At 66.0% G+C, this 24,186-nt stretch overlaps 4 protein-coding genes across 14 annotated transcripts; 2 read left to right on the top strand and 2 right to left on the bottom strand.

Moving 5' to 3' along the window:
* The first annotated feature begins 43 nt into the window (after positions 1 to 43).
* DCXR (dicarbonyl and L-xylulose reductase) lies at positions 44 to 7,873 on the top strand. 8 transcript variants are annotated; one of them, XM_036222712.1, is made up of 9 exons: positions 2,006 to 2,195; positions 5,930 to 6,182; positions 6,249 to 6,346; positions 6,756 to 6,910; positions 7,007 to 7,049; positions 7,126 to 7,225; positions 7,302 to 7,366; positions 7,456 to 7,573; positions 7,689 to 7,831. In XM_036222712.1, the coding sequence occupies exons 2-9, from the start codon at positions 6,131 to 6,133 to the stop codon at positions 7,790 to 7,792; spliced, it is 735 nt and encodes a 244-aa protein (XP_036078605.1). In that variant the 5' UTR covers positions 2,006 to 2,195; positions 5,930 to 6,130; the 3' UTR covers positions 7,793 to 7,831. The 8 variants fall into 8 exon arrangements, with proteins under 8 accessions (XP_016019291.2, XP_016019292.2, XP_016019286.2 ...); XM_016163799.2 differs by having other exon boundaries at positions 2,012 to 2,195; positions 6,059 to 6,182; positions 7,689 to 7,873; XM_016163805.2 differs by lacking the exons at positions 6,249 to 6,346; positions 6,756 to 6,910; positions 7,007 to 7,049; ... (2 more) ...; positions 7,456 to 7,573; positions 7,689 to 7,831 and adding exons at positions 44 to 1,628; positions 1,720 to 1,881 and having other exon boundaries at positions 2,012 to 2,195; positions 5,930 to 6,120.
* Positions 7,874 to 9,095: 1,222 nt separating this feature from the next.
* Positions 9,096 to 11,803, bottom strand: RAC3 (Rac family small GTPase 3). 2 transcript variants are annotated; one of them, XM_016163812.2, is made up of 6 exons: positions 11,224 to 11,803; positions 10,608 to 10,679; positions 10,369 to 10,486; positions 10,177 to 10,239; positions 9,657 to 9,816; positions 9,096 to 9,560 (listed from the first exon to the last, which is right to left on the bottom strand). In XM_016163812.2, exons 1-6 carry the CDS (start codon positions 11,595 to 11,597, stop codon positions 9,430 to 9,432), a joined length of 918 nt encoding a protein of 305 aa, XP_016019298.2. In that variant the 5' UTR covers positions 11,598 to 11,803; the 3' UTR covers positions 9,096 to 9,429. The 2 variants fall into 2 exon arrangements, with proteins under 2 accessions (XP_016019298.2, XP_036078616.1); XM_036222723.1 differs by having other exon boundaries at positions 9,367 to 9,560; positions 9,653 to 9,816.
* A 102-nt stretch (positions 11,804 to 11,905) lies between these two features.
* LRRC45 (leucine rich repeat containing 45) lies at positions 11,906 to 19,481 on the bottom strand. Of its 2 annotated transcripts, none has more exons than XM_016163794.2 (17): positions 18,811 to 19,481; positions 18,380 to 18,441; positions 17,970 to 18,040; positions 17,518 to 17,696; positions 17,198 to 17,326; positions 16,070 to 16,182; positions 15,688 to 15,746; positions 15,375 to 15,452; positions 14,972 to 15,107; positions 14,813 to 14,890; positions 14,610 to 14,721; positions 14,363 to 14,433; positions 13,914 to 14,006; positions 13,664 to 13,756; positions 12,933 to 13,103; positions 12,712 to 12,859; positions 11,906 to 12,463 (listed from the first exon to the last, which is right to left on the bottom strand). In XM_016163794.2, exons 1-17 carry the CDS (start codon positions 19,028 to 19,030, stop codon positions 12,267 to 12,269), a joined length of 2,010 nt encoding a protein of 669 aa, XP_016019280.2. In that variant the 5' UTR covers positions 19,031 to 19,481; the 3' UTR covers positions 11,906 to 12,266. The 2 variants fall into 2 exon arrangements, with proteins under 2 accessions (XP_016019280.2, XP_016019279.2); XM_016163793.2 differs by having other exon boundaries at positions 12,933 to 13,106; positions 18,811 to 19,480.
* Positions 19,482 to 19,724: 243 nt separating this feature from the next.
* Positions 19,725 to 22,884, top strand: CENPX (centromere protein X). 2 transcript variants are annotated; one of them, XM_016163823.2, is made up of 5 exons: positions 19,725 to 19,820; positions 22,056 to 22,107; positions 22,195 to 22,248; positions 22,519 to 22,607; positions 22,731 to 22,884. In XM_016163823.2, the coding sequence occupies exons 1-5, from the start codon at positions 19,791 to 19,793 to the stop codon at positions 22,743 to 22,745; spliced, it is 240 nt and encodes a 79-aa protein (XP_016019309.1). In that variant the 5' UTR covers positions 19,725 to 19,790; the 3' UTR covers positions 22,746 to 22,884. The 2 variants fall into 2 exon arrangements, with proteins under 2 accessions (XP_016019309.1, XP_016019308.1); XM_016163822.2 differs by lacking the exon at positions 19,725 to 19,820 and having other exon boundaries at positions 19,927 to 22,107.
* Positions 22,885 to 24,186: the final 1,302 nt, after the last annotated feature.

The following is a 24,186-nucleotide window of genomic DNA, read 5'->3' as shown; positions in this document are numbered from 1 at the left end:
GCCGTGCGAGCGAGGCCGTCCTGCGGGGAGTGACGGAAACGTGGCAGGCCGCGTCCTCTGGAGCCTCGCGCTTGATTTTTCAAGGTGTAGGATGACTGTGGGAGCGTACACGGGCATGCACGCGTGTCCCTGGCTCGTGTGCACGGTGCGGGCGCGGGTCCCCGTGTGGGCGTGGACGGCTTGCAGGCTGCCGTCCACGTGGCTGGTTTCTGTCAGACCCGTTGGTGCGCAGTCGGGCGGAAAACCGCCTGGGACACGTGGGGTCCAGGTCCCAGGTCCTCGGGGCCTGGGACTGCGGGAGCCGGGAGAGCCCCCCGACCGCTCTGTCAGGCTCAGGGCCGAGGGGAAGTACTGGGGGTCAAACGAGTGTAAGGAGTGGGGTCTCGGCAAGCCTGAGGCCTCACCTCAGCCGCGGGTCACCACGTTCGAGGAACACGCTGCAGAAACGCCACGGCAACCGTGGCGGGGCTCACGGCGGGAGGGGACGGTGCCCACACGGCCCTGCGGGTGGCGCGATGCCCAATCCTCGGCCGCCCGGGCTCTGTGTCCTCCTGGCCCCCGGGGTGTCGCCGAAGGACTTCCCTGCTTCCTGGCCCCAGGCCCCGCCCATGACGGTGTCCTAGACGGCAGGGGACGCGGACGAAAACGTGTCCCCCGCCAGCGGCACGTCAGGGGGGCAGTCCTGCGAGCGGGCCGTTGGTCACGGGTTCCGGCTCGTGGTCACAGCCAGACGCTGCAGAGGCCGTAGTCCCACTCGGTGCCACAGGGAAGGGGATGTCGTGTGTGTCCACCCTCCGCCCTGCCCGCGGCCCCCGAAAAGCCACGGTCACAGGCACGAGGTGGCCGTCGGGGGGCAGGCCACCCTCTGAGGCCCGGCTTTGCCAGGGGTTGCGAGCCGAGCCTGTTCCATCTTTCCCTTTTCATGGTCTGAGTTCACGCCCCCTGCCTCAGGCCTCGAAGCCTTTTTCCTCAGCAGTGACTGGTCACCAACGCTGTCTTGTGTTGTTGGAGTCTGATGATAAACTTTCAGACCAGTGACTTTCCACTTTGATTCAAACGAGTGTCCCTGGGAGAAGCCAGCCCTGCCGCTGAGCTCTCCTGGGAAGAGAGCGGCCAGCCCAGACGAGTCACCGCCTACGCGGTCGGCTTGGCGCAGAGGGCCCGGCCGTGCGGACCATGCGGGAAGAGAGTAGGCATGGAGCCCCGAAATGGGCAGCTGGGGGATCCAGGGGCCCGTGAGGGTGGGAGCAGCTGCCAAGGGCCCCCGGCATGGGGCGCCAGTCACTTATGGCGGGTTACCAGGAACTGTCTGCAGGGGAGCCGCCTCCCACATCCCAGACGTGGACCGCACAGCGGCCCCGGGCCTGCTTGCCTCCGCCCCTCCTGCGTCCACTGTCCGCCAGCAGAGCTCAGAGCAGGACTGCACTGGGTGGGACCAAGCCGCCCCCCACCCCACCCCGGCTGAGCAGCCTGACCACCCCTGGTACAGAGGAATGGTTACCCCAGGAGCTCCTAGTGTCCCCCCAGTGGGGCAGGGCTGGGCAGCATCTGAGGCTGCAGAGAGAAGAAAAGCCTGGCAGGAAACGCACTAGTGTCTGGACAATCGTCTCTGAAAAATGCAAACGTTGGTAAAATGTTTCCTTCTCTCTTTTCAGTTTTTGGTATTTTGTAAATAACAAAACGTGTCTTATAAGACATGTCGTACATGAGTCATTGCAGGAGGCGGCACCCGACGGAGCTCGACGCTCAGACCACTTTGCTCAGAGGAAGGAGCGCGTCTCAGGCCGGCGGAGCGGGCGGGGTGACCGCTCCCTGCCCGAGCTCGGTCGGGTTGGAGTTCTTACAGCTCGTGCACTTCCGCAGGGTCTGTGCAGAGGGCGTGTGAGTCCTTTGAGGTTTCACACGCGCCTCCTCTCTCAGGACGGGGAGGGGGAGCTCCAGTGGGGGGCCGCTGGGGGTAGGAATTTCCACACCACTGGTCTAATCTAGTTACAGGTCATTTTGCTTGCAGAACCCGCGACCCTGGCGTCATCGGCACCGCGACCGGGTTCCTGAGCAGGGAGAGGACGGGGCCTCCGAGGCCGCGAGCAGGGCTGACGCCGGCTCCCGCGCGGCCGATTCCCATCCAAAGGCTGAGCTCTGAGTGTGACGTAACAAGCAGTTTTACACCGTCTTGTTCCTACACAGCTACAGAGGTAAGAACGCTGGCTGGCTGGCAAGACCTGAATCAACAGATGTGAGCCGGGGAGGCCTCGAGGTGGGGGAGGGCGCCGTGGGACGCCGGGAGCCGGAGAGGAGAGCGCTGGGTGGCTGGGGGGAGGGCGGCTTTGCCGGCTGAGCCGCCCCCTTCTGCAGGCCCCTGGCTCCCCGTTTTTTCAGATGCCTCCTCTCCTCTCTCAGGATAATCGGCGAAGACTACGGTTTTGTTAAATAAGGTTAAACATTAACCCATGTGTACCTGACCTCCATCTGACACTTCCCAGATCCCGGACAATGTTCACTGAGTATCAGCGGTGCACTGGCTTCTGGAATGCGGACCCGCGGAGTGGACCAGCTCCGAGGGGGTGGGGGCGCGTGTGGAGCACCTGCCGGCAGGCACGGGCTCCGTCCTTGGTGACAAAGCCACAGTGAAGCCTCGCCCTCTGCAGAGTCTGTGTTTATGAATTTTCCCACTGAAAAAAAATTTATTTGTAACCCCGTATCAACACTTGCTTTTCTGGTCAGTCACTCAGGAAATGTCGCAAGGCGTGCCCCCGCCAGCCCAGGGCGCGCCAGGTGGGAGCTGCCCCCGAGCGGCCTCAGGAGGGAGCCTGGGCGCCTTCGGGCTGCAGCCCAGCCCCAGCCCGTTTGTGGGTGGCCCCAGACTTGTCACTTAGTACTTCCAAACCTTGTCTTCTCCCTTATGCAATGAGGAAAATGGAACCCACCCGAAGGAGCTGTTTTTAGGATTTAAGGTTATGATTACAGGCAACGGGTGTGCGTCTTCCCCGTGGGGCCCCTGTCGTAGCTGCTGCTGTGTTGCGGTCGCTTCGGGCTGTGGCGAAGGATGGAATCAACTCTGTTATGCAATAGGTCATGTCGACGGTGACGCAGTCCGTGACCAGAATAAACAGCCCTGGATGGCACATTCGCACTGTGTGGATGGCAGCTCTGGAAAGACGCTCACTCAAAAAGTGAGCCAAGGCGAAATCCAGACTGAAATAACGGCCCCGTACTTATTACATAAGTTGGATGTCTTAACAAAAACATCCCCAACGGGAAAGCTTCAGGATCAGGTGGTCTCCCTGGTGAACTCCATCAAACAGAGCCTTCCAGAAAATGGAGCAGAACGAGACATTCCCGGCTCATTTTGTGGGGCTGGAAGAACTGGTGCCGAGTCAGGGAAACTCCTGACAAAACCCCCGGCTGAATCGAGGCTCGACGTGGAGCCGTGAAGCGCACAGAACACACAAAGCCGTCTGGGAGAGGGGGCGCCCCGCCGGACACCCCGCGGCAGGGCGAGCTGGGGACGCGCTGGGCGTGGCCGCACTGACCGTCCGGCCCTTTCACAGGGCTGCCCGTCTGCACTCACTGTGGCCTTGTCACCGGGAGAGAGACAAACTCCTGTTCATTCCTCAGTGGGACCCCTGGGGTGGGTGTCCACAGCAGAATCCTCTGGAAGCCTCTTCTGTTGGACGATCAGGTAGCCCAGTGGACTGTCCTTGAAGCAGGAACAAGTCGGGAATGGTTTCCAAAGCCTCATCCTCCACTGTCACCTCCACTTGGTCCCCCCCGCTGGAGCCGGGCGCGGGGCTCGGCCTCACGACACACACACACACCCTTGGGGCTCCCAGAGTCTAGTAGGGTGGCACCCTCTGCCATGGCCCGGGGCCCTCAGTGCCCTCCCTTGGCCTGAGCTCTCGGAGGCCCCGGCGACCGGTGTGCTTACGGCCCCGATGGCGGGGCCGGCTTCGTGGGGGGTCGTACCCGTCCCCACTGTACACGCTGACTGCGCGGCTCTGGGGGTGTCGGTTACGCCTCGATCAGGCTGTTGGTTTTTCAAAGGACGTCGCCGGGACAGTTGGTGAAACCCGAATGGGCTGATGGTCACGGGGCGCCGGGCGCTGCCCCGCGACCCCACGGCTGGCGCAGGCGCTGGGCGCGACCTGGAGGACACAGCCACTGGTCACCTTCTCGGGCGGCTGCTCGGGACGCAGCGTCGCTCGGGCCGTCGGAGCGTGTGTGGCCATGTCTCCCGCACGTGACGGGGCCGAGGGGGAAGCCGGGCGGGGGGCCAGCCCCCCAGGACGGCGGCCCCGGCTTTGTTCGGAGTGGCTCCGTCCCGCTGTTCTCTACGCTTCTAGGATTAAACGTTGAACTGAACGTGAGCTCCACACACGTTCAAGGAGGATGAGCGAAGGCAAGTGTGATCGTTATTTGCCAACTGCTCACCCCGGTTCGGGGTCACGGGGGACCGGCGCCTCTCCCGGCAGCTCAGGGCACCCGGAGGGACGCGGCCTGCACGGGGTGCCCTCCCGTCACGGGGCATTCACCGCGGCCACAGTCCCTCCGCCTGGGACGATCCGGACACACCGTTCACCCATGCGCACGCCTTGGGGACGTGGGAGGGACCAGAGGGAACCCGTGGGGAGAACATGCACACCCCGCAGGCAGTGGCCCCCCGGGAGGCGATTTTTTCCTCTCATGCACTTGTCACGAAATGACATTGAACAAAATGCCAGACTCAAGCACCTGCCGTGTCACTGGGCCTCGATCTTTGTTTCCAGATCTAAGGAGACCCTTCCCCTCGGGATGCCATGGGGAATGCCGCCTTGGTGAGCAGAAGGGGAGGTTTGCCTTTCTCTCCCTACCCGGCCTCTGGGAGTCGGGGAGAGCGCAGAGGGGCGCAGTGGGCTTTCCGGCAGGAGCCGCGCCTGGGGGTCCCCCCGACGCGTGAGTGAAGCTGAGGTGGCAGGGGCCCCACTGCCTGTCAGGGCCGTGCGTGGAGGGCTTGGGGGAATCCGGAGCCCCGCCACGATACCCCGACCTCCAGGCAGAGGCGGCGGTGCCGCAAACGCGGCTTCGCGGGACAGGCAGGGCCAACACCCCGCCTCGGTCCCTGCAGCGACACTGGCTCCGGAACCCGCGGGATCAGTGGCACGAGGGGGTGCACGTGCCGAGCCCCCCCAGGAGAGCCCACCGATCTCCACCGAGATGCAGTTCTCGCCAGGGCAGGGGAGGGGACCAGGAGAGGGCCCCTCTCTGCAGCCACACCTGAGAGGGGTCCATGGCGGGAGTCCTAGGTCGGCGAGGGGTAGGGGAGGAAGACTCCAGAGGGGTCGCGGTGGGCTGGGCTGGCGGGGGCAGGGGGCCAGTCTTGAGCAGGGTGCCTTGGCCATCGCCCAGGGGCACTGGCCCGGAGCGTGCAGGGGCCAGCTCTAGGCCGTCTGCCCCCATCCAGGAAGAGGCACGTGCCCCAAGCCAGGGTTTACTTTTAATTCGGTTTTCCAAAACAGGAAGCAGCTTCTGGCCGGCACCTTTGGGCTGTGGGTGAGGGGAGTGGCCTCTTACAGGGGAGCAGGTTCCTGTGAGCAGGGAAGTGGAAGCTGCAGTGATGCCCACCCCGCCGGGGCCTGCAGCCCCCGCTCTGCCGCTGCACAGGGGCTAACGGGCAGCGGCCTGCGGCGCCGGGGCGGGCGCGTGGGGGTGGGGCGTGCGGAGCCAGGTGGCCAGGCCCAGAGCCTCACGGCCCGCGCTGGGGTCTGTGTGCGCCTCTGTGCTTGTCACAGCTGCCCTGCGAGCGAGAGGCCCCCACCCCTGGCACCCCCTGGCCAAGGCCCAGCCCCTCCGGAGGCAATGCACGGGCTTCTCCCCTTACATCCTTTTTGGCATTAAGTACCATTAACATTGTTTTTGTTTTGTCGTGTTGTGTTTTGTTTTTGTAATACAGAAATCCTCTTGACAGGGGAAAAATGCTGGTTGGACTCTAAACCGGTTTCACACCCAGTGGACCGGTCTGGTCTCCACTTGGCAGTTTGAAAAAACCCCGTCCCCGCCCCTCGACCCACCCCTGCCCCAGATCCCAGCGACCTTCCGCCTGCGGCTCATTTGGGATCCGGCAAGCGCTGCGGCTGCATCGAGTGTCGTTGCCATGGAACTGCGACTCGCGGGCCTCCGGGCGCTGGTCACGGGGGCAGGCAAAGGTGGGCCGGCGGCCCGGGTGTGGGGGGGCCGGGGAGGGGCCCCCGCGCTGAGTGTGCTCCCCGCAGGCATCGGGCGCAGCACGGTCAAGGCGCTGCACGCGGCGGGGGTGCAAGTGGTGTCCGTGAGTCGGACCCAGAGCGACCTGGACAGCCTAGTTCTCGAGGTGGGTACCGCTCCGGCGCTGGGCTGACCCGGGGTCCTCAGCAGCCAACCCCTCCAGGCTGCACAGACCCCTGGGCTTGGACGGAAGCAGAAATGGCTGCCGTGGGGGCCTGGAGCCAGAGGCGGTCTGGCCGCCGAGGGAGGAGCCTGCCGGGAGCCGCGCCAGGCTGCTGATCCCCAACACTCTGAGTTGCCCAATAACTGAGGCCGCATTAACTCCCCTCCCTGCTCCCTCAGCAGCCTGGGATTCTGAGCCTCAAAAAGGCGGCTGGCCCCTGTGGCACCCCTGACCCGTCCCCCGGGTGGGCTGAAATGTCACCTGCACCCAGCCCCTGTCCCCCTCCAAGGCCCAAAGCGACGTCCGTGCCCTGCGCTGGCAGCTCTGCCCCCCAACCCACTCTGTCCGCTAGTGCCCGGGCGTGGAGCCCGTGTGCGTGGACCTGGCTGACTGGGAGGCCACCGAGCGGGCGCTGGGCAGCGTGGGCCCCGTGGACCTGCTGGTGAACAACGCCGGCGTGGCAATATTGCATCCCTTCCTGGAGATCACCAAGGAGGCGATTGACACGTGAGTGAGCCCCGCGGGGTGTGGGGCAGCGCTGCCCCCCGCAGCGGCAGCTCCCGTCCCTGACCGGGGTCCGCCCGCCCGCCCGCCCGCCTCCAGGTCCTTCGATGTGAACCTGCGGGCCATCATCCAGGTGTCCCAGGTGAGCCGCCTTCGGCGCGGGAGTGGGAGCTGGCAGGCCATGCGACCTTGGCCTCACGTCCCTGCCACCATTCCAGATCGTGGCCCGTAGCATGATTGCCCGCGGAGTCCCGGGGTCCATCGTGAACGTGTCCAGCCAGGCCTCGCAGCGCGCAATCGTCAACTCCAGCGTCTACTGTGCGTGAGCCCAGCTGTGGCCACCCCCCGAGCCTGCAGCCGGCTCGGGCTCTGCTCACGCCGTCCCTCCTCACAGGTTCCACCAAGAGCGCCGTGGACATGCTGACCAAAGTGATGGCTGTGGAGCTCGGGCCACACAAGGCGAGCCTGTCGGGGCGCCCTCCCATGACCCGGCCCGCCTGTCAGGGCTCCCTAGCCCACTTTACTGATTCCCACCCATCCGGGCACAGATCCGCGTGAATGCAGTGAACCCCACAGTGGTGATGACCGCCATGGGCAGGGCCCACTGGAGCGACCCCCAGAAGGCCAAGACCATTCTGGACCGTATCCCGCTGGGCAGGTTTGCTGGTGAGTCGGCTGGGAGCCCAGCTGCGGTTGTACTGGGAAGCCCCTGTGGGGATGGGGGGAAGGGCGGAGGCCAGCCCCCGCCACCCACGCCCTGAGCCCTGCACCCCACCCGCAGAGGAGAGCAATGTGGTGGACGCCATCCTCTTCCTGCTGAGTGACCGGAGCGGCATGACCACCGGCGCCACTGTGCCTGTGGACGGGGGCTTCCTCGCCACCTGAGCCGCCACCCCACTCTGTGCCGGTGCCGCGAGCCCCCTGACCCCATCCCTTCAATAAACCTGATTCTTTGCCCACGCTGCACACCGATTCCCAGGCTGCTGGCAGGGCCCAGAAGGTGCCGGGCTCGGGGCTGGGTGTGGCAGCGGGTCCCACGCGGGGAGGTACGCATTCAGTTCACATCCCCGCCAGGTGACAGCCTGGCTCCCACGCCTGGCATTTTTCAGACCTGGTCACCTTTCTGGCAGGAGATGGAAGGTGAGACCTTCCAGGGGCCAGCTCCCGAGGAGGGTGGCCTCTGGCCCTGGTTAGCCCTGTGGGCAGTGCTGGGCGGTTAATGACTGGCACTGCGCAGACGTCCGGAGCACCTTCTTCGCTGTCCCAGACCAGTTTCGAATGCTGGGAGAACACTTCCTCAGCTTTTTGGGCTCTTCAGGGCGTGCCAAGCACAGGTGGGCACAGCCATCTCACCTATACCTCTCGCCAACAGTAGATGGAGCAGGGGCTCCATCTCGGCTGGAGAATGTGCCAGCCGCCGGGGTGTGAACACTCCCACCGATCTGCTATCCCTGAGAGCAGAGCTGGGGAGGGACGTGCAGTCCACGGTGGCCCCGCCAGATTCTACCGCTATAAAGGACCACGAAAGCAAAAATACTGCTGATGTGCACCAAAATTAGGAAGTGATGAATTTTGTTAGTTTGCTTTCTAATACTAGTTAAGTTTATGTAATTATTACAAACGGCTGTATAAGAAGTGGCTAGCAAAACTCCTGAAAACTTAGCAGTTGGTTCTGCTGAGTGGGTTTCTGATCATGTGTCTGCCTGGAGCGGTGCCCATGGCCTCAGAGATGCGGGTGCCAGACCACAGCTCGGGGGCCCCCCAGGCTGATCCCCGGTTCTGCCTTTGGCATTGCCAGGCTGCCCCCTGCCCCTCCCCTGACCTCCACAGCTGTCCCTGCCGGTCCTGCCTGGGTGCCCTTTGTCTTGACACCTCTTCTTGAGCTCAGTTCGGTGTCCCCCAGCCTGGGTGGGCGGGGGAGCCGTGGGAGGGGGCCGACTGCCGACTGCCCCCACCACACCTGAAGTGCTGGAGCGGGGCCCGCCGTGCTCCCCTGCACGTGCCTCCCAGAAGCCCGGGGGCTCTCCATCTGCAAGGAGCTAAATACGTTTGTTCCCACTTCCGTATGGGTCGCCTCCTTCGGAGGCTGAGACGGCTCAGAACGCTCTTTCCTTCCCTCCTCTTGCTCACCCCCTCCGCACCCATGGCTGGGGGGTGGTTAGGGGCAGGTAAGGTGAGCAGGCAGATGTTGGTGAGGAATGTTTATTGTATAAAATAAGAAGGGGCGCCCCATCCCAGGCACATGACTAGAGCCCACCCCCACCCTGGCCCATCAGAGAAGCCCATCCTGGGGCTTCGCTGGACACCCCCCACCCACAGCCTGAGGGAGACCCTGCTCCCTCCCGCCCTCCCATGGGGACCAGGGAAGACTGGAGCTGAGCCCCCAGAAGGAGGAGGCAGAGCGGCCAGGACCCCGTCGCCCCGCCCCATGCTTCCCCCCCCCCCACCACTCCCGCAGCAGACGCGGACACCGGCGGGCACCACGCCACAGTGGACGTGGGCGGCCGCCCGGAAGCCGGGTCCTAGAGGACCGTGCACTTCTTCCCCGGCTTCTTCACGGGCGGCGGGCAGAGCACGGCCCTGATGGCCTCATCGAACACTGTCTTCAGGCCCCGCTGGGTCAGGGCCGAGCACTCCAGGTACTTGACAGAGCCTGGGGACAGCAATGGGGGAGAGTGGGGGCGGTGAGGGGGCGGGGCAGCGGCTTGGGGCCCCAGAACACGCCTCCCCGCTGGCGCAGCCCACTCACCGATCTCCCGGGCCATGGCCAGGCCCTGCGGGTATGTGATGGGCGCCAGCTTCTTGTCCCGCAGCCGCTCAATGGTGTCCTTGTCGTCACGGAGGTCCAGCTTGGTGCCCACCAGGAGGATGGGCGTGTGGGGGCAGTGGTGCCGCACCTCCGGGTACCACTGGGGGGACAGAGGTTCTGACCCCGCCCCTCAGGGACCTCTCCTTTAGCCTGGCCCAGAGCAGGCCGTGGCTCCCGGGTCCCTTGCTCATGGCCCCGAGACCCATCCCTCTCACTTCAGGAGGAGCCTCATTCACCCCGCCCCCTGCCCCTCACCAACGCCTCTCTGGCCACCTGCAGACCCCCCCCCCCTCGCCAAGCAGGACAGGCATCTCCTGTGCCTCCAAAGGACAAGCTGTCCATGTAAGGTCTTCGAGCCAGACACCCCATCCTGTCAGGGCAAGTCCTGGGGGCATCTCCCACCCCAGGACAGACCCCGCCCCCGGGATGGACCCCGCCCCCGGGACGGACCCCGCCCTACCTTGGCTCGAACGTTCTCAAAGGAGGCGGGGCTCACCAGGGAGAAGCAGATGAGGAAGACGTCCTTGGGAGGGGCGAGGAGGGGACCCACGTGGGAGTGGTCAAGGAGCCTCCAGACGGCCTCCGTCCCCTCACCCCCATCAGGACCGCAGGGCCCCCACCCAGCTGCTGGGGTTGGCCCGCTGCCACCTACAGTTTGGGGGTAGGAGAGGGGCCGCAGCCGGTCGTAGTCCTCCTGCCCCGCCGTGTCCCACAGCCCCAGGTTGACCGGCTTGCCGTCCACCATCACGTTCGCCGAGTAGTTGTCAAAACTGCAGCGGCAAAACGGGAAGAGTCAGCCTAGGCTCGGGGTCTCGAGCCCGCACAGAGGGGGGGCCCCGTGGGCACCTCCGCCCCCACCCAGCAGCGCGGACCAGGGCCGCGCGCGCTCACACGGTGGGGATGTACTCTCCGGGGAAGGCGTTGGTCGTGTAGCTGATCAGCAGACAGGTCTTCCCCACGGCGCTGTGGACAGAGCGCACGCCCGCGTCGCCCCCAGGCCGCCTCGGCCCCTCTGCCCGGCAAGGACAGCCCCTCCCACGGAGCCGCAGGCTGAGTGAGGACGCGTGGGCGAGGACAGGAGTCCCCGTGCGGCAGGTCTGCAGCAGCCTAAGACTGCGGGAGGAGGGCAGGGCGGCCGGCGAGCCGGGGCAGAGCAGCCGGTGCCGGCTGGGCGGGGCGAACCGCCTCAGCCCCAGGCCCGCGGCAGAGTTCCCGCCACCCTCGAAGGATGGCAGGGGAGGGCGCGGCCGGTTGAGGGTGCAGCGCAGGTGAGAGGCCTGGCCCCACCCACTGGGAGCCCAGGAGACGGCCAGGCCAGGCCGGGGGACCTGGCAGCATCAGGTGGGCCGAGGCTGGTGGCCTCGCGAGGGCCAGCCGGGACCCCGCCTCGCCGCGCTCTCCCGGGCCGTGCGCGCACCGCCCCCTCCCCCTGGCCGCGCCCCGAAGCCGCGCGCCCAGCCGGAGCGGGCTCCCCGGGGCCGCCCGCAGCTCCGTGCCGCACACTCACCCGTCGCCGACCACCACGCACTTGATGGCCTGCATGGGCGCGGGCCGGGCGGGCGCGGCCGCAAGCCGAGCTGCGGAGAAATGCCCGCGCCGCAGCGGCCGCGGACCCGAGCCGAGCGCCGAGCCGAGTGGCCGGAGACAGCCGAGCGCCTCCGAGCGCCCAACGCGGAGACAGCCGAGCGCGGAAGGCGCGGGGCGCGGGCTTTCGGGAGAAATCTGGATGGGGGAGGACCTGCCGCCCACTCCCCCAGCCGGCCCCCAAGTCCCGGGAACCCCTGCTTTGGTTAGATGCAGGACCCGATGCATGAGGGCTCCCGGAGGCCCCTGTGACCCCCGCCAAGGGGCAGCGCAGGCGATCCCCACCCACCTGCACATGCGTGGGGTGGCCTGTGCACGTGGTTCCTTCTAGGGAGACCACTCCCAGGGCCTGCTGGGGGAGGGGCTGAGGCCCACGCACCCTCCAGCCAGGAGTCGGCTGGTGGAAACTGTCCGCAGCCTGCGCTCCCTGGCCCCAGCTGCCTGCTGCAACAGCTCCACCGTCCACACCTGGCAGCGCTGTTAGGAGGGGCGACCCAGTCCCGCTCTGGAGGGTCTTTCCTGCAGAGCCTGGCAGAGGGTCTCCTGAGACCCTGCAGTGGCTGGGAGCATAGGCGATATAAAATAAAGGCGCAGGGCCTAAAATGTATCACAAAGTGCAAAAGTTCTGTATTTCAATCAGTGAGCAGTCAGCTGCTGCCTCCATGGTTACGTTGTGAAAACACCGGGAGGGGGGCTGGGAGAGCTCGGGCTCTGCTCCCCCAAGTTTCCTTCCATCGCGGGCATGTTCTCTCGAGTGCACCAGCGTCTGGGGCACTGGCCACTCTGGCCCTCTTGGCCAGCCAGGCTCTGCACCACCCTGTCCAGCACCACACGGGGCGAGCTGCAGCGGCCCCACTTGACGGACAATCCATCTTGGCACAGACTTTCCAAGTCACCAAGCTATACACCTGCCCAAGCACCCCCAGACCCTGATGGCCTGTCCTGAGAGCCACCTTCCTGCCCCCCTCACTTTTGAGGGCTCAAAGCCCTCAGGGGGGACCCCTGCACGTAAGCCAGGACAGCGTTCTGCAGGAAGCTGGCCCTCTGGGCCTCCTCATCCCGGATTCTGGCCACCTCCGCCTCCTTGAGCCGCAGTTTCTCCCGGAGAGAGGAGATCTCGCTCTCCCTGTCCAGCAGCGCCTCCCGGTGGTCACTTGCGATCACTGCAGGGGAGGAAGTCGTGAGAGGAAGGACCCCTGGGCACTGGGCACTGGCCACTGAAGAGGACCACAGAGAGGCCAGGCTAGGCTTGCGAGAGGCCCCCTGGATGCAGACACACCTAGCTGCCCATGCCAGTGCCTCTCAGAGCTGAGACAGGCCAAGCTCAGCTCTTCAGCCCAGCCGCCCGCTGGATGGTCCCAGGAGAAAAGGCCCTGCAGGGACAGCATGGGGGGCTTGGGGCTCAGCTCACCTTTCAGCTGGCGCTCCAGGGCTGCCACCTTCTCCTTCAAGGCTTCCTGGGCCGTCAGCTCGGCCTGCAGGCGGCCATTCTGCTCCTGGAGCTCCACCCGCACCCTGGTCACCTCAGCTACCTTTTCTTGGTCCTTGTTACTCAACTCCTGCCAGGCATGGTCAGTGAGAAGGCAGCTGGGGAGCCAGAGGCAGCCCGAGAGCCCTCGGCGTCCCAGCTACCTGCTGCAGCTCCTCCAGGCGCCGCCGCAGGCCCTCCGCCTGCAGCCCCAGCTGGCTGGCCCGGGCCTGGGCTTCAGCCGCCGTCTGCCTCTGCTGCAGGCAGGCGCCGTGTGCCTCGTCCCGCGCCTGTGCCAGCAGCCGCAGCTTCTCCTCCAGGTGAGCCAGGCGCTGCTGCTGTGGGCGTGGGGAGGGGCCGGTGAGCACCAGGGGGAGCAAGGCCTGCCCGCCGCTTTCTGGGGTGTGACTCTCAGCACGTGAGGAGTGACGCCCCGCTCCAACCAAGGGGAACTTCTCTTTGCGACCTGGAAGCCTCACCCTTGCTGAAGCCGTTATGCTTACTGCTCAGAACGGGCTCGGCGTCCGTGAATGGGGGAGCATTCCTTCCTGGCTCCCCTCCCCCACCGCCCAGGCCAACTCCAACCTTTCCGGTGCAGATGGCCAGGCCCCTTCCCACACCTCAGGGCTGGATGAGTGGCTCTTCATGGGGGGGGGGCAGATGTGGTACCGAGGGGACAAATGTCCTGCTCTGACTCCTCCCTACCCCCTGCACCGCTGCAGCTCCTGACCTTGAACTAGTCCCCTCTACAGCGCCTGGGGACAGCCCCAGTCTTGCCCGCCTCAGCCCCACGGCTGTGCCAGCCGGGCAGCCCCCGCCGGCCCCTCAGGCGCCCTCCCTCTGGGCACAGGGGGCAGTGGGCCGCGCCCTCACGTGGCCATGGCCATGGGCTCACCTCCTCCAGTCGGACTTGGTTCTTGGCCTTGATGAGCTCCCCCTCGGCCTGGCCACGCTCACTGAGCACCGCCGCCTTCGCCCGGCTCAGCTCCTGCACCGAGGACGGCAGCCCGCTGGGCCTGGCTTCCGGGCCGGCCGGCCGGCCGCCTCCCGAGGGCCCCCACGCACCTCACTAAGCCCCTCTGGCTTCGTGTGGACACGGGTGGGGGGCTGACCGTGGCAGGGGCACCCAGCCCGCGCGGGCTCACCTCCTCCAGGGACAGCCGCACGGCCTCCAGCCTCTGCACTCTCTCCTGCATGGCCCTCTCGCTCTCCTCCAGGTGGCGAGTCATGTGCTCCACCTGCCCAGGTGTGGGGTGGGGGCGGGGCTGACGGGCAAGCTCCCTAGCCTTCCCGCTATGGGATCCTGACTCTGGGAGGCAGGCGAATCTTGGGGACCCCGTTCCTTCCAAGGGGCTGCCGCAGGTGGCTTCGCGGGCACATCCCAGTGCCACAGGCCGAATGGCAGGAAGCACACAGCAGCCTGCGCCACAGCCCCAGTGCAGCTGGGGTCCTGGGTCTGGGGCCTGGGGCTGGGGGAGAACTGCCACCCGGCACCCAAAGGCTGGTGAGGAGTCGCCGGGCCATGCTGAGGTGCGCGAAGGCCCCAGGCGGACAGTGGGGAGGGAGGGACCAGATGACGCAACTAACGAGGCACCTCTTTGAAGCGCAGCTGCTCCGAGTCCTCCAGGCTCTGCCGGGACCTCTTCTTCTCCAGTTCCAGGCGCTCTGGAAGCCCAGGGGAAAGCGCAGAGGGGGTCCCCAGGGGCCCCTTGTGCCCGAGGCTCCCCGTCCGCCCCCGCCCCTGGGCTCCTCTGTCCGGCCCCTCGGTCGAGGCTCCCCGTCCGCCCCCACCCCCGGGCTCCCGTGTCCAGCCCCGCGGTCGCAGGCCTGCGTGCGCCCACCCTCGGCTTGCATGGCCCGCATCTTCAGCTCGGCCGACGTGTTGGTCAGCTCCTGCCTGGTCAGGAACAGCTGGTCCTGTTGCGACTTCACCTTCCGCTCCAGCTCATCCACCTGAAATGCGCATCGCAAGAGGGAAGCTCTGGCCCAGCCCGTGCCCATCCCGACCCCGGGCTCCCGGGGGTGAGGCCCTGCACCCCCGCACCTGGTTTCGCAGAAGCAGGTTCTTCTCATTGGCAGCAGATAAGTCTCTCAGCAGCTTAGACTCCCGCTCCACAGCTTCCTGGGGGTGGGATGGGGAAGGGCACTGGAGGTCACCTGCCACCGTGCACCGCCTGCCCGCTCCGCCGCCCAGCCTGCCCACCTGCTGCTCCAGCCTGCGCTCCTTGGCCTGCTTCTGCACCAGGCTCTGCTGCTCCTGCTTTGCAGTGGCCAGGAGCTCCCCCAGGTCCTGGGCTTTCTGCTCCGACAGAGCCAAGGCGGCCTCGGCCATCTGCAGCCTGCAGAGAGAAAAGAGCCGGCCCCGCCCCAGCCCCACCTCAGCCTTGCAAAGGCCCCTGTTCTCACTCTTGCCAGGCCGCTATTCACCCCGGCTAACGCTCTCCTCTTCCAGGAAGGCTTCCAGGGTTACCGGGCCATTCCCCACCCTTACTTCGTTCGTGGGAACTCACGCGGATTCTTGCCTGTAGCGCCCTTCTCTGTCCCAGAGGCACGTCTCTACAGTGCTCTGAGGTGGCCCCGCCCTCCACTGCCCTCCGCTCACTCACTTGGCCTTGAGAGCATTGATGGCCGAGTGCCTCTCGTTTAGGGCTTCCTGGAGCTGCCCCACACGTGCTGCCGTTGTCCTGTGGGGAGACAGCAGACAGCAGGGCTGGGGCAACGCAACCCCGCCAGCCGCCAGCCCCGCGGCCCTGGTGGCGGCTGCCCTCCCTCCTCCTCCCACTGCACACCACGACCTCACCCTTGGGCAAGTGACAAGGCTCAGGTTGGATCATCCCTGAAGCCAGAGCCAGGGCCCCAAACCTGGGTATTCCAACCAAGGCCCAGCTCCGTGCCCTGCGGTCCTGGGGCCTAGCCTACCTGCTGCTCCTGGCCATCTCCTCTCGTTGCTTGTCGATGGTCTCCATCAAGTCCAGAAACTGGGGACAGAGGTGGCCAGAGTGCCATCAGGGCCCGGAGCCTGCCCATTCAGCGAGCAGATGCCCACCAAGGCCGTAGGACAGCGAAGGGAGGACGGTTCCCGCACGGGGAGGTCTGGGGGCTCCTCGGGGAAGCCCACTGGCCTGCCTGGCCAGACCGCTCAGACCAAGAGGCCCCACTGCACCTGGGTGTCAGCAGCTTGGAGAGCGTCCAGGGCAGGAGGAAAGGAAGGTGGCCACAGCACGGGAGCCGAGGGGGTCCCTCGCTCACGCAGCCAGGGCGGGGCCAGGCCACGGCTCTGGTCTGCGGTGGCACCACTCACCTGCTTGGACTTCTCCTCCTGGAGATGCCGCACCTCCTTGCTGAGCACGCGGGTGCGGGCCCGGTTCTCCCGGAGCGTGGCCTCTCTGTCCTGGTTGTGGTCCATGGCCTGCTCTGTCGGAAAGAGCTGTTACAGACTGGGCGGCTCGGCCTCGGCAGTCACCAGCGGCTGGGCCAGCTCTATGCCCGGAGGGCAGCTGTCCCAGAATCAGGACTGGGAGACGCAGTGTCTCACCCTCAAATCAGGCAGACCCCAGTGCACTGGTAGAAGCTTTCAGTGGGGCAGGGGCCGGGACAACGATGGGGCCAGGAGCCTGGGAGGCACCAGGTGTGGGGCACATGCACACAGAGGGGCATTTGGACTCCATCCCAAGGTCAAATGCCACTGCATGGCTTTTAAGAGGTGGATGCTGTGTTTCGGTTCTGTTCTGAAAAGACCCAGGTACCACTCGGAGAGAAGCCAGCCAAAGGGTGCTGTGGCATCAGAAGCAACTACAGGAGCTGGGGTGACTCAGAGGCAGGCTAAGAACCAAAAATCCAGAAATGACGCAGGTCGGGCAGACCGAGGAGGTGGTGACCCTGTACGGAGTTCCAGCCCAAGCTTGGGACCTCGGGTGGCTGGCACGGCTGTCAGGACAAGGAGACACAGGGAAGGGGAGGGTGCTCTGCCGGGCCTGGGGCTGAGAAGCCGGGGTCATGGGCAGGGTGGTGGGACTGTGCAGGCTTTGGCTAGGACCAGTTGGCCAAGTGCTTGGCCGCCAACTCAGGTGTGATGGGGCAGATGCTAGCCGAGGCAGCGGCACAGGCTTCAGCGCAGGGCCCTGAGCCCTACTGCCTCCACTCCTCTGTGAAATGGGTGACCCTAGCCCTGCCTCAGGGGGCCTCAGAGCTGACTGAGCAGGTGCCAGGAGCCGAGGACAGGCCCTGGGCAGCGAACACTCTTCAGCCCGCTGCCGTCTCCCTCTCCTCTCCGGTTTTTGCTTTTTCTTTAAAGTTTCATTCTTCTCTCCATTTTCGGTTCGGGCTGCCATCAGGAGATAGTCACCTGTCCCAAGCCCCAAGTCACCCCTCCTTGGAGGCTGGGCCCATCAGCTTTAAGCACACTGTGCTCAGAACAGAGTGCCCATACCTACGGCTCTGAGGATGTCGCTGGGGACGCTGTTCCCAGCCAGCTCCAGCCTCCACAGGGTTCTGTTGCTGGGAAGACAGTTCGCCAGGGCCCGGCCCCCCAGGAGGCCGATGTTATTCCAGCGCAGGTCTGGAAGGGAACGTGTCGTCACCAGACAGGTACACCCCGGGATGCCAGCCCGGCCTGGCAGGTTCTGCTGGGGAATCACCCGCAGAGCAGCCTGGCTCTGTGCGCTTCACCTCCCTGTACCCATTGCCACCCTGTGGCCCCAGGGAGAGGACCGGAGCCGCAGCAGGAGGCTGGCTCGGCCCAGGCCTCACCCAGCTGCTGGAGGCTGGGATGACTCTTCAGCACCAGGGCCAGCTCCTCGGCGCCCTTGTGGCTGACCTGGTTGTTGCGCAGGTCCAGCTGCTGCAGGGTGCTGTTGCCCGCCAGAGCCCTGCAGAAGGTGGCAAAGGCGTCTTCCCACGTGCCCAGGTTGTTCCACTCCAGGGTGAGGCTGCGGGAAGGGTGGACGTGAGGTGCACGGCCCAAGGGCCATCCTGTTCCCACGGGGCCCAGGGAGGCTTCAGGAGGGTCGCAGGCCCAGGGGTCTCCGGCAGGAAGTCTGGAGCCGCGCTAGTAACTTGCACCCCCAGCCAGCCAGGAAGCACAGACAACCAGCCTGAAGACGCGAACTTGCAGATCGCAGAACTCTGTCCTTGAGGGTCAGCCCTGAACCATGCAGAGAAACAGGGGGCCGGGAGAGGGCGAGGCCCAGGTGCCACCTTACCTCTGGATGGACTTGTTCTGTCGGAGGAGTCTTCCCAGAGCCTTGGCCCCTGCAGCCCGAAGGTTATTGCCCTGGGAGAGGAGAAGGCAGGCCAGTAACCCACCCCAAAGGGCCCCCAGTCAGGTGTGGACAAGGCCAGGCACCAGTTCTGGGCGGCAGGTGTGGCTCCGTTCACACGCCACTTCCCCTGACGACATGGGTCTGCTGGTGCGGCTCATCCCATGGGCTCACCGGACACTCTGGGATTCACAAATACCCACACCCCTGCAGGTGGCCACCAGGACACAGCGCAGAGCCCTGAGTGCCAGCAGTACTCACAGTCACGGCCTCCGGGCACCACCCAGACCCCTGGTCGCCAGAACACCTATGCCCTCCCCGCTCAGGTGGCATGCCTGAGGGCAGGTGCTTACCTTTAGATCAAGAAACCGCAGGACAGTGTTGGTACACAGCCCCTGGAGCAGCAGAGTGGCCCCTGTAAGGGGGTAGGGCAGTCACTACCTGCCCCTGGTGGCCGTGGACTCACCCCATGTGCCCCATCTCGGGACGCCTCCCACCAGCACAATGCAACTCCCCTAGGCCGGGACGCTCTGTTACAAAGAGAAACTGCCCTCTGTTCCTAGGTTTCAGAAGAGACCCTATCGCTTGCTTTAAGCAGAGTGGGAGAGGACGAACCTCCCAGAGAGGTGGAATGGTGTTGTCCGCTGAGGTCGGAGGACCGGCCCCTGGGCAGCAATGGAGCATCGGGGCGGACAGGGCAAGGGGAGGCCACCTCGAAGGGCTCAACCCCACCCCTGACTGAGGTGCAGGGCTGACCCGCCCCCCGCCGGCCCTGGATGCCCACCTTCCTCGCTCAGCATGCAGTCGCTCAGGACGAGCTCCGTCAGAAGCGCCTCACTCTGCAGCAGCTTGCCCAGGGCCCTGCAGGTGTCCACTGTGAGGCTCTGTGTGGCCAGGTCCAGCCGGCCCCGCGGCAGCTCGTGCAGTCGCTGCAGGACAGACTCCTGGGGCTCCGCCCCACTCTCCTTGCACAGCCGGCTGTAGGAGCGCCGGAATTCCTCCATGTCCCTGGGTCCCAGCAGGGCTGCCCCCGCACGCTCCTAGACCTAGGGCCCCCTGTGCGCCAGCAGGTCCGCCGGATGGGAAACCCAAGCCGCGGATGGGAACTGTCTGCCCCGCTGTCCTGCTCCTTTCCCTGATGGCGATAGGGCAGGGCTTCTACCCAGGGGGCAGAGATCCCCCGCAGCTCAATGTGGGGCACACACGACCGCAGGTCCGACCTAGGCAGCCGAGGAACGAGGGACAAACTGAGTTGGTTCTACAGGCGGGAGGCCTCAGGAGTGTGGGCGCAGGGGTGGCCGGGGACCGCGCAAGCATGGGACCGGCGCAGGGCCGAGGATCTCGGGGGGCCGGGGACTCCGCGGCGGGCCCAGTCCGGGCGTCGCGCGTATCCCCGGACTCCAGTCCTCGCGCCGCGGTCCCGCAGGCTACGCTACTGCCGCGGTGCCTCAGTATCCAGGAAGAGCGGGGCGCGCCGGGAAGGGCTGGCGGAAACTACAACTCCCAGGCGGCCTTGCGGAGGAGGGGGGGGGTCGCCGCGGACCAATGAGAGCGAGGGGTCTGCGCGCGCTGGGGCCCGCCAGCCAGAGGAGCCTAGGCCGCGCGCTCTGGGACCAGTGAGGAGGCGAGGGCGGGCCTGCGGAGGGCGCGCTCTGGGATGATTGGCTGGCGGGACGGGGGCGGGGCCCAGGGGGCGCGCTCAGGGTTCATTGGCTGGGAGCTCGGGGGCGGGGCTCTGGAGGGCGCGCGCCGTGAGGGGCAGTCATGGAGGCAACCGGCGCTGGCTTCCGGAAAGTGAGACGCGCGGGCGGTGCGGGGGGCGCGCGCCGCAAGCGGCGGAGGGCGGTGGGGGCGCTGCGGCCGAGCCCCACGCGTGACCCACGTGCTGCGCGCGCGTGCCATCCAGGACGGGCTCGTTCCCAGAGTCGGGCAGCGACTCCACCCCGTTCGCACGTCGCCCTCCAGGGGTGGGGTCCCACGGCCGCGGGGGTCGAGTGGTTTGGGGCAAGAGGGAGAGGGCCTGCCGAAACCAGGCAGAGGTGGGCGCCGTGACGGCGGAAATGCAGAGGGTCTCCGAGAGAGCTGGGCCCGCCGCCCCCCGCCTTGCCCCGCAGCACCCGTTTGGGTTCCGTCTTTTGGGAAAGTGCTTTCTTAGTGGCACACCTGGCGCAGTCGGGCACTGTTACGTGCGCGGGATGTAGCTTAGCCCACTGTGTGGGGCATTTATCCCAGGAGGCGGGGCACTAGCGCCAGTCCCACTCGTGGGTGCAGGAGAGGACCCTTTCTCTGTGCCCGGTGTTGCGCCATGGGCGGAAGCGGGACCGCCGGCTCCCACGCAGTGAGGCTGCGACTGGTTTGGCGTTGTTGCTCTGCCCTGAGGTCGGAGGCATTGAGCCCTTGGGAAGGCGTGCCAGGCAGGCTTTGGGCCTTTGTGACCGGGGAAGGGAAGGAGGAGGGAGGGGCTCAGCCCCTGTGAGCACTTTGTCTCTAAGTCCTCAGTGGGGACTTTTCTTTATCACTCGGGACCGTGCCTCTGCCCTGACTCAGAAAGGGAAAGTCACTGAGGCTAGGGTGACCTGGCAGGGTGGTTGTGAGAACTGTCCCATTATAAAACCCGCAGAGGGGAGCCCAGGGTTTGGCCTTCATCACGCCCACCTGGACATCTCTGTAGTCCTCACACCAAGGGCTCTAGCCAGAGCTGAGGTTGTGGTCATTGTCCATGAACAGGGCTGTCCCCGGCAAGAGTGACAGAGGAGCTGTGGTCCCTGCACACAGTGGGGTGAAAGCTGAACACATCCCAGTCCCATCCGCCCCTTGAGGTCACTATATTTGTTTGTTGGGGGACCGCCACTCCCGGCTGGTGCCGTTCCCCCTTAGTTGCCAGGACAGCCCCATGCAGCAAGCACCAGCAGGTGGCACCAGGCTCTTGCAGTCAGTGCCGGGAGGGCCAGGCCCCTGTGGCTCCCCCTGGTGACCGCTGGTAGGAGCTTAGTCTTCTGACCCCGGGCCCCAGCAGTGTCTGCCTGGCTCAGGGCTTTGCTGATCTGAACTCACTGGGTGTGGCAGTGCGACCGCCCCCCCCCCCCGGAGGCCTGGCCAGCCCCCAGCTCACCTTCCCTGCAGGACACCCTGTTTTGCCTCTGAGCTTCTGGGTGTCCGCTGCTGGCGCTCTGCTGGCTACTGGTTTGCAGCCTCCTCTGCTGGCCCCTGCCCTGGGCAGCCTTGTGTGGTCCATCTGCTTCCACCACCCAAATCCTCATTGCCAACCTTCTGGAAGGCCCTTTTCTCAGCTCCAGCCACCCATCTGGCTGCTCTGCCTGGGTGTCTGATGCATGTCTCACACTCAGATGTGTCCCAGGCTGAGTCCTTGATTTCCAGAACCCATCTCTGCGCCCTGGCCCCATCTCTGCAGAGTAGCCTGGACCTCTGGAGGCTCAGGTTCCGCCCTGAGGAGTCTTGGCCCGGACCCTCCCATGCCCATGTCCATGTCCTTCATGTCCACCAGGAAGGCCTGCAGATACACCTGGGCTCTGCTCTCTCCCCTGACCGCCCACTGACCGAGCACCCCAGTCTCCAGCCCCCACCCAGCGCTGTGGCCCCCACACCCATCCCATTCTGACAGGCCTTCCTCCACCTCTCCGGGGGTCTATGAATGGAGCTGCCCCGGCACCCAGAGCATGGTCTGGCACACGCTGGGTGGTGGTGGCGTTGGCATGGACAGACCAGAGGGGCCCAGCGTGGGCGCTGCTGCCTCCAGCCCCTCAAGGGGAAAGCGCCTTGGCCCAGGGCAGGGAGCGGGAGCGCAAGACTGCCCTGAATTCCAGGAAAACAGGGGTCTCAGAGGGGCGGGCTGGCACCTGGCTGCTCCCACCTGTCCAGCACGTGTGGAGGTTCTGTCCCACCCTGGGAGAGGCTGCAGGGGATAGAGGGCCTTTCAGGCCAAACCCCCGCTCCCCCCGGCACTAAATGCCTAAGCGGTCTGCCACCACGGGGGCGGGTGGTGAGCTCCTGTCACCCACCGGTCCCCAGGAGCTGACGAGCAAGCTGTTGCACCTGCACTTCAAGGATGACAAGACCAAAGGTGTGTGTGGCGTGGGGACTACAGGCCCTGGCTGGGGGGCAGGAGGGGGCGCGGGCCGTCGGTGACCTGTCGCTGTTCGCCTTGCAGTCAGCGGGGACGCGCTGCTGCTCGCGGCGGAGTTGCTGAGGATCTTCGTCGTGGGTGAGCCGAGGGACCGGGGCTCAGCCAGCCACTCGAGGCCCTCCTGCGTTTTATCTTCCAGTGGGGAAGCCAAGGCAGGCGCCGTCCCCATTTTCCCACGAGTGCCCTTTGCGCTGTGTCCCAGGCAAGCTCTGTTTCAGGGCCACAGCCCCGGTCTTCTGAGCTGCCAGCCAGCAAGGGTCGGGGAGCAACTGGGGCTGAGGCCCAGGGGGTTGGGGTTCAGGGTCCCTAGCCTTTTCCACCCCGCACTCCCCTCCTGTGTCACGGCAGAAGCGGCCATCCGCAGTGTCCGGCAGGCCCAGGCAGAGGACCTGGCCCGTGTGGATGTGGACCAGCTGGAGAAGGTGCTGCCTCAGCTGGTAGGTGGCCGGGGGAGAGGGGTGGCCAGGTCGGGGTCCAGCCCCATCCTGCCCTCTCGGGAACAGCCTGGCTGGGGCGAGGGGCGGGCTGGCGTCACGGGGCTGAGCGCTCCTCTCCCGCAGCTGCTGGACTTCTAGGGCACTCCACTGCCACCGCGGCCGCCCGTCCGAGCTGCAGCCCAGCCCCGGGTCCCCGTGTCTCCTGCGGCCTCTGGCTCCACACAGGGAAGAGGCTGCTGATCCCCAAGACGCTCCCCAGCCCCCAGACTGGGCCGGGCCCCAGTGGACACACCATGCTCCCTCATGTCCTCCGGCCCTGCTGACGGCCCGGGCCCAGCCGCGGGGCTGCCGTGCGGGAGGCCGGCCCACGCAGGCACGGGCAAGCAGGTGTCGAGGGAGACGCGGGCGGAACCACAGTCCTGTCACCCCGATATCAAAGCTGGTGTGTCACCTCCTGGCCGTGTGACACTCCCCTCAGAAGATGGCTCCCTGAGCTATAAATTCGTTCTCACAAAGCAGCGTCAGTAATCCAAGCCGCCTCTCCCAGACGCAGCCTCCGTGTTGCCATTAGTCACCCAAAGTCAAGTTGCTGCAAAGCTGCCACCACCCCCACCCTCGCCCCCCATCTTGGTAGGACGAAAGCAAAGCCGAGAAAGGACAGAGTAACGGCATGGGAGACCAGAGCCCTGCGGTGTGGCCACTCGCCTGGGGACGGTGCTCCCGCCCCTCGGCCTCCTGGTGCTGGGGTGCCCTGGCCTTGGCGGGTGGGGGATGTTCAGGCAGGAGGGACCCGAAGCCAGCCACCAGGCCCCAGCCTCACCCACAGCAATGCCACGCCAAGTGGCCTGAGGACCATGCCCGCTTTGGAGACTTGGTGGCTGTGTGGGACCTGCTAGAAGCCAGAAGCTGGGTCTGGGCAGCCTGCCTGCCCTCAGGTGCTCAGGGCTCCCCAAGGTCCAGCTCCATTTACGCAGGGCCACCCCCAGCTGCCCCCCCCCCCCAGCACCCACTTCACATTGGTTCTGAAAGCTGCTGAACACAAGTGCCCAGGACAGGAGACAGCCACAGGGCTTTAGGCCGAGTGGCTGTGGAGTTAGGGCGGCCGAGCACGTGGTCCACTAGGGAGGTATGTCCAGGTGGGCCCACAGCTGTCCCACAAGCTGCCTCACCTGCCGTGGGGACCCAAAAGACCCTTGCTAGGCCCTGCAGAGCAGCCTCGGCCCTCACCCAAGGATGCACAGGTCAGGGGCAAGCCTGCCACCCCCGATTTGGCCCCTTCCTGCACCCCTTCCCTGCCACTGCCCCACACCTTCCTCTCCCCCGCCCTTCAGGGCGTCTCCGGGCTTCAAAGCGCTGGGAGCATGTGGAAATAATTAGACCTGAGGGGAGAGGCTGGCGACAAGTGCCAGAGCCCGTGCCCCACAGTCACTTTGAAGTGCCTCGTGGTGAGGGTGGCGGGAAACCCCAGGCCGGGCCCTGCCTAGCTCCAGGTGGGGGTGCCTTCCTTCCCCATCCCTGTCAGGGGCTAGGGTGTGCCACAGCCAGGCAGGCAACGCCTGGGGGCTCTTCGCCCCACACT

Source organism: Rousettus aegyptiacus, unplaced genomic scaffold, assembly GCF_014176215.1.
Source record: "Rousettus aegyptiacus isolate mRouAeg1 unplaced genomic scaffold, mRouAeg1.p scaffold_m13_p_6, whole genome shotgun sequence".
Taxonomy (NCBI): Eukaryota; Metazoa; Chordata; class Mammalia; order Chiroptera; family Pteropodidae; genus Rousettus; species Rousettus aegyptiacus.
Note: the sequence above shows the minus strand (reverse complement) of the source record. Positions and strands in the feature narration are given on the sequence as shown.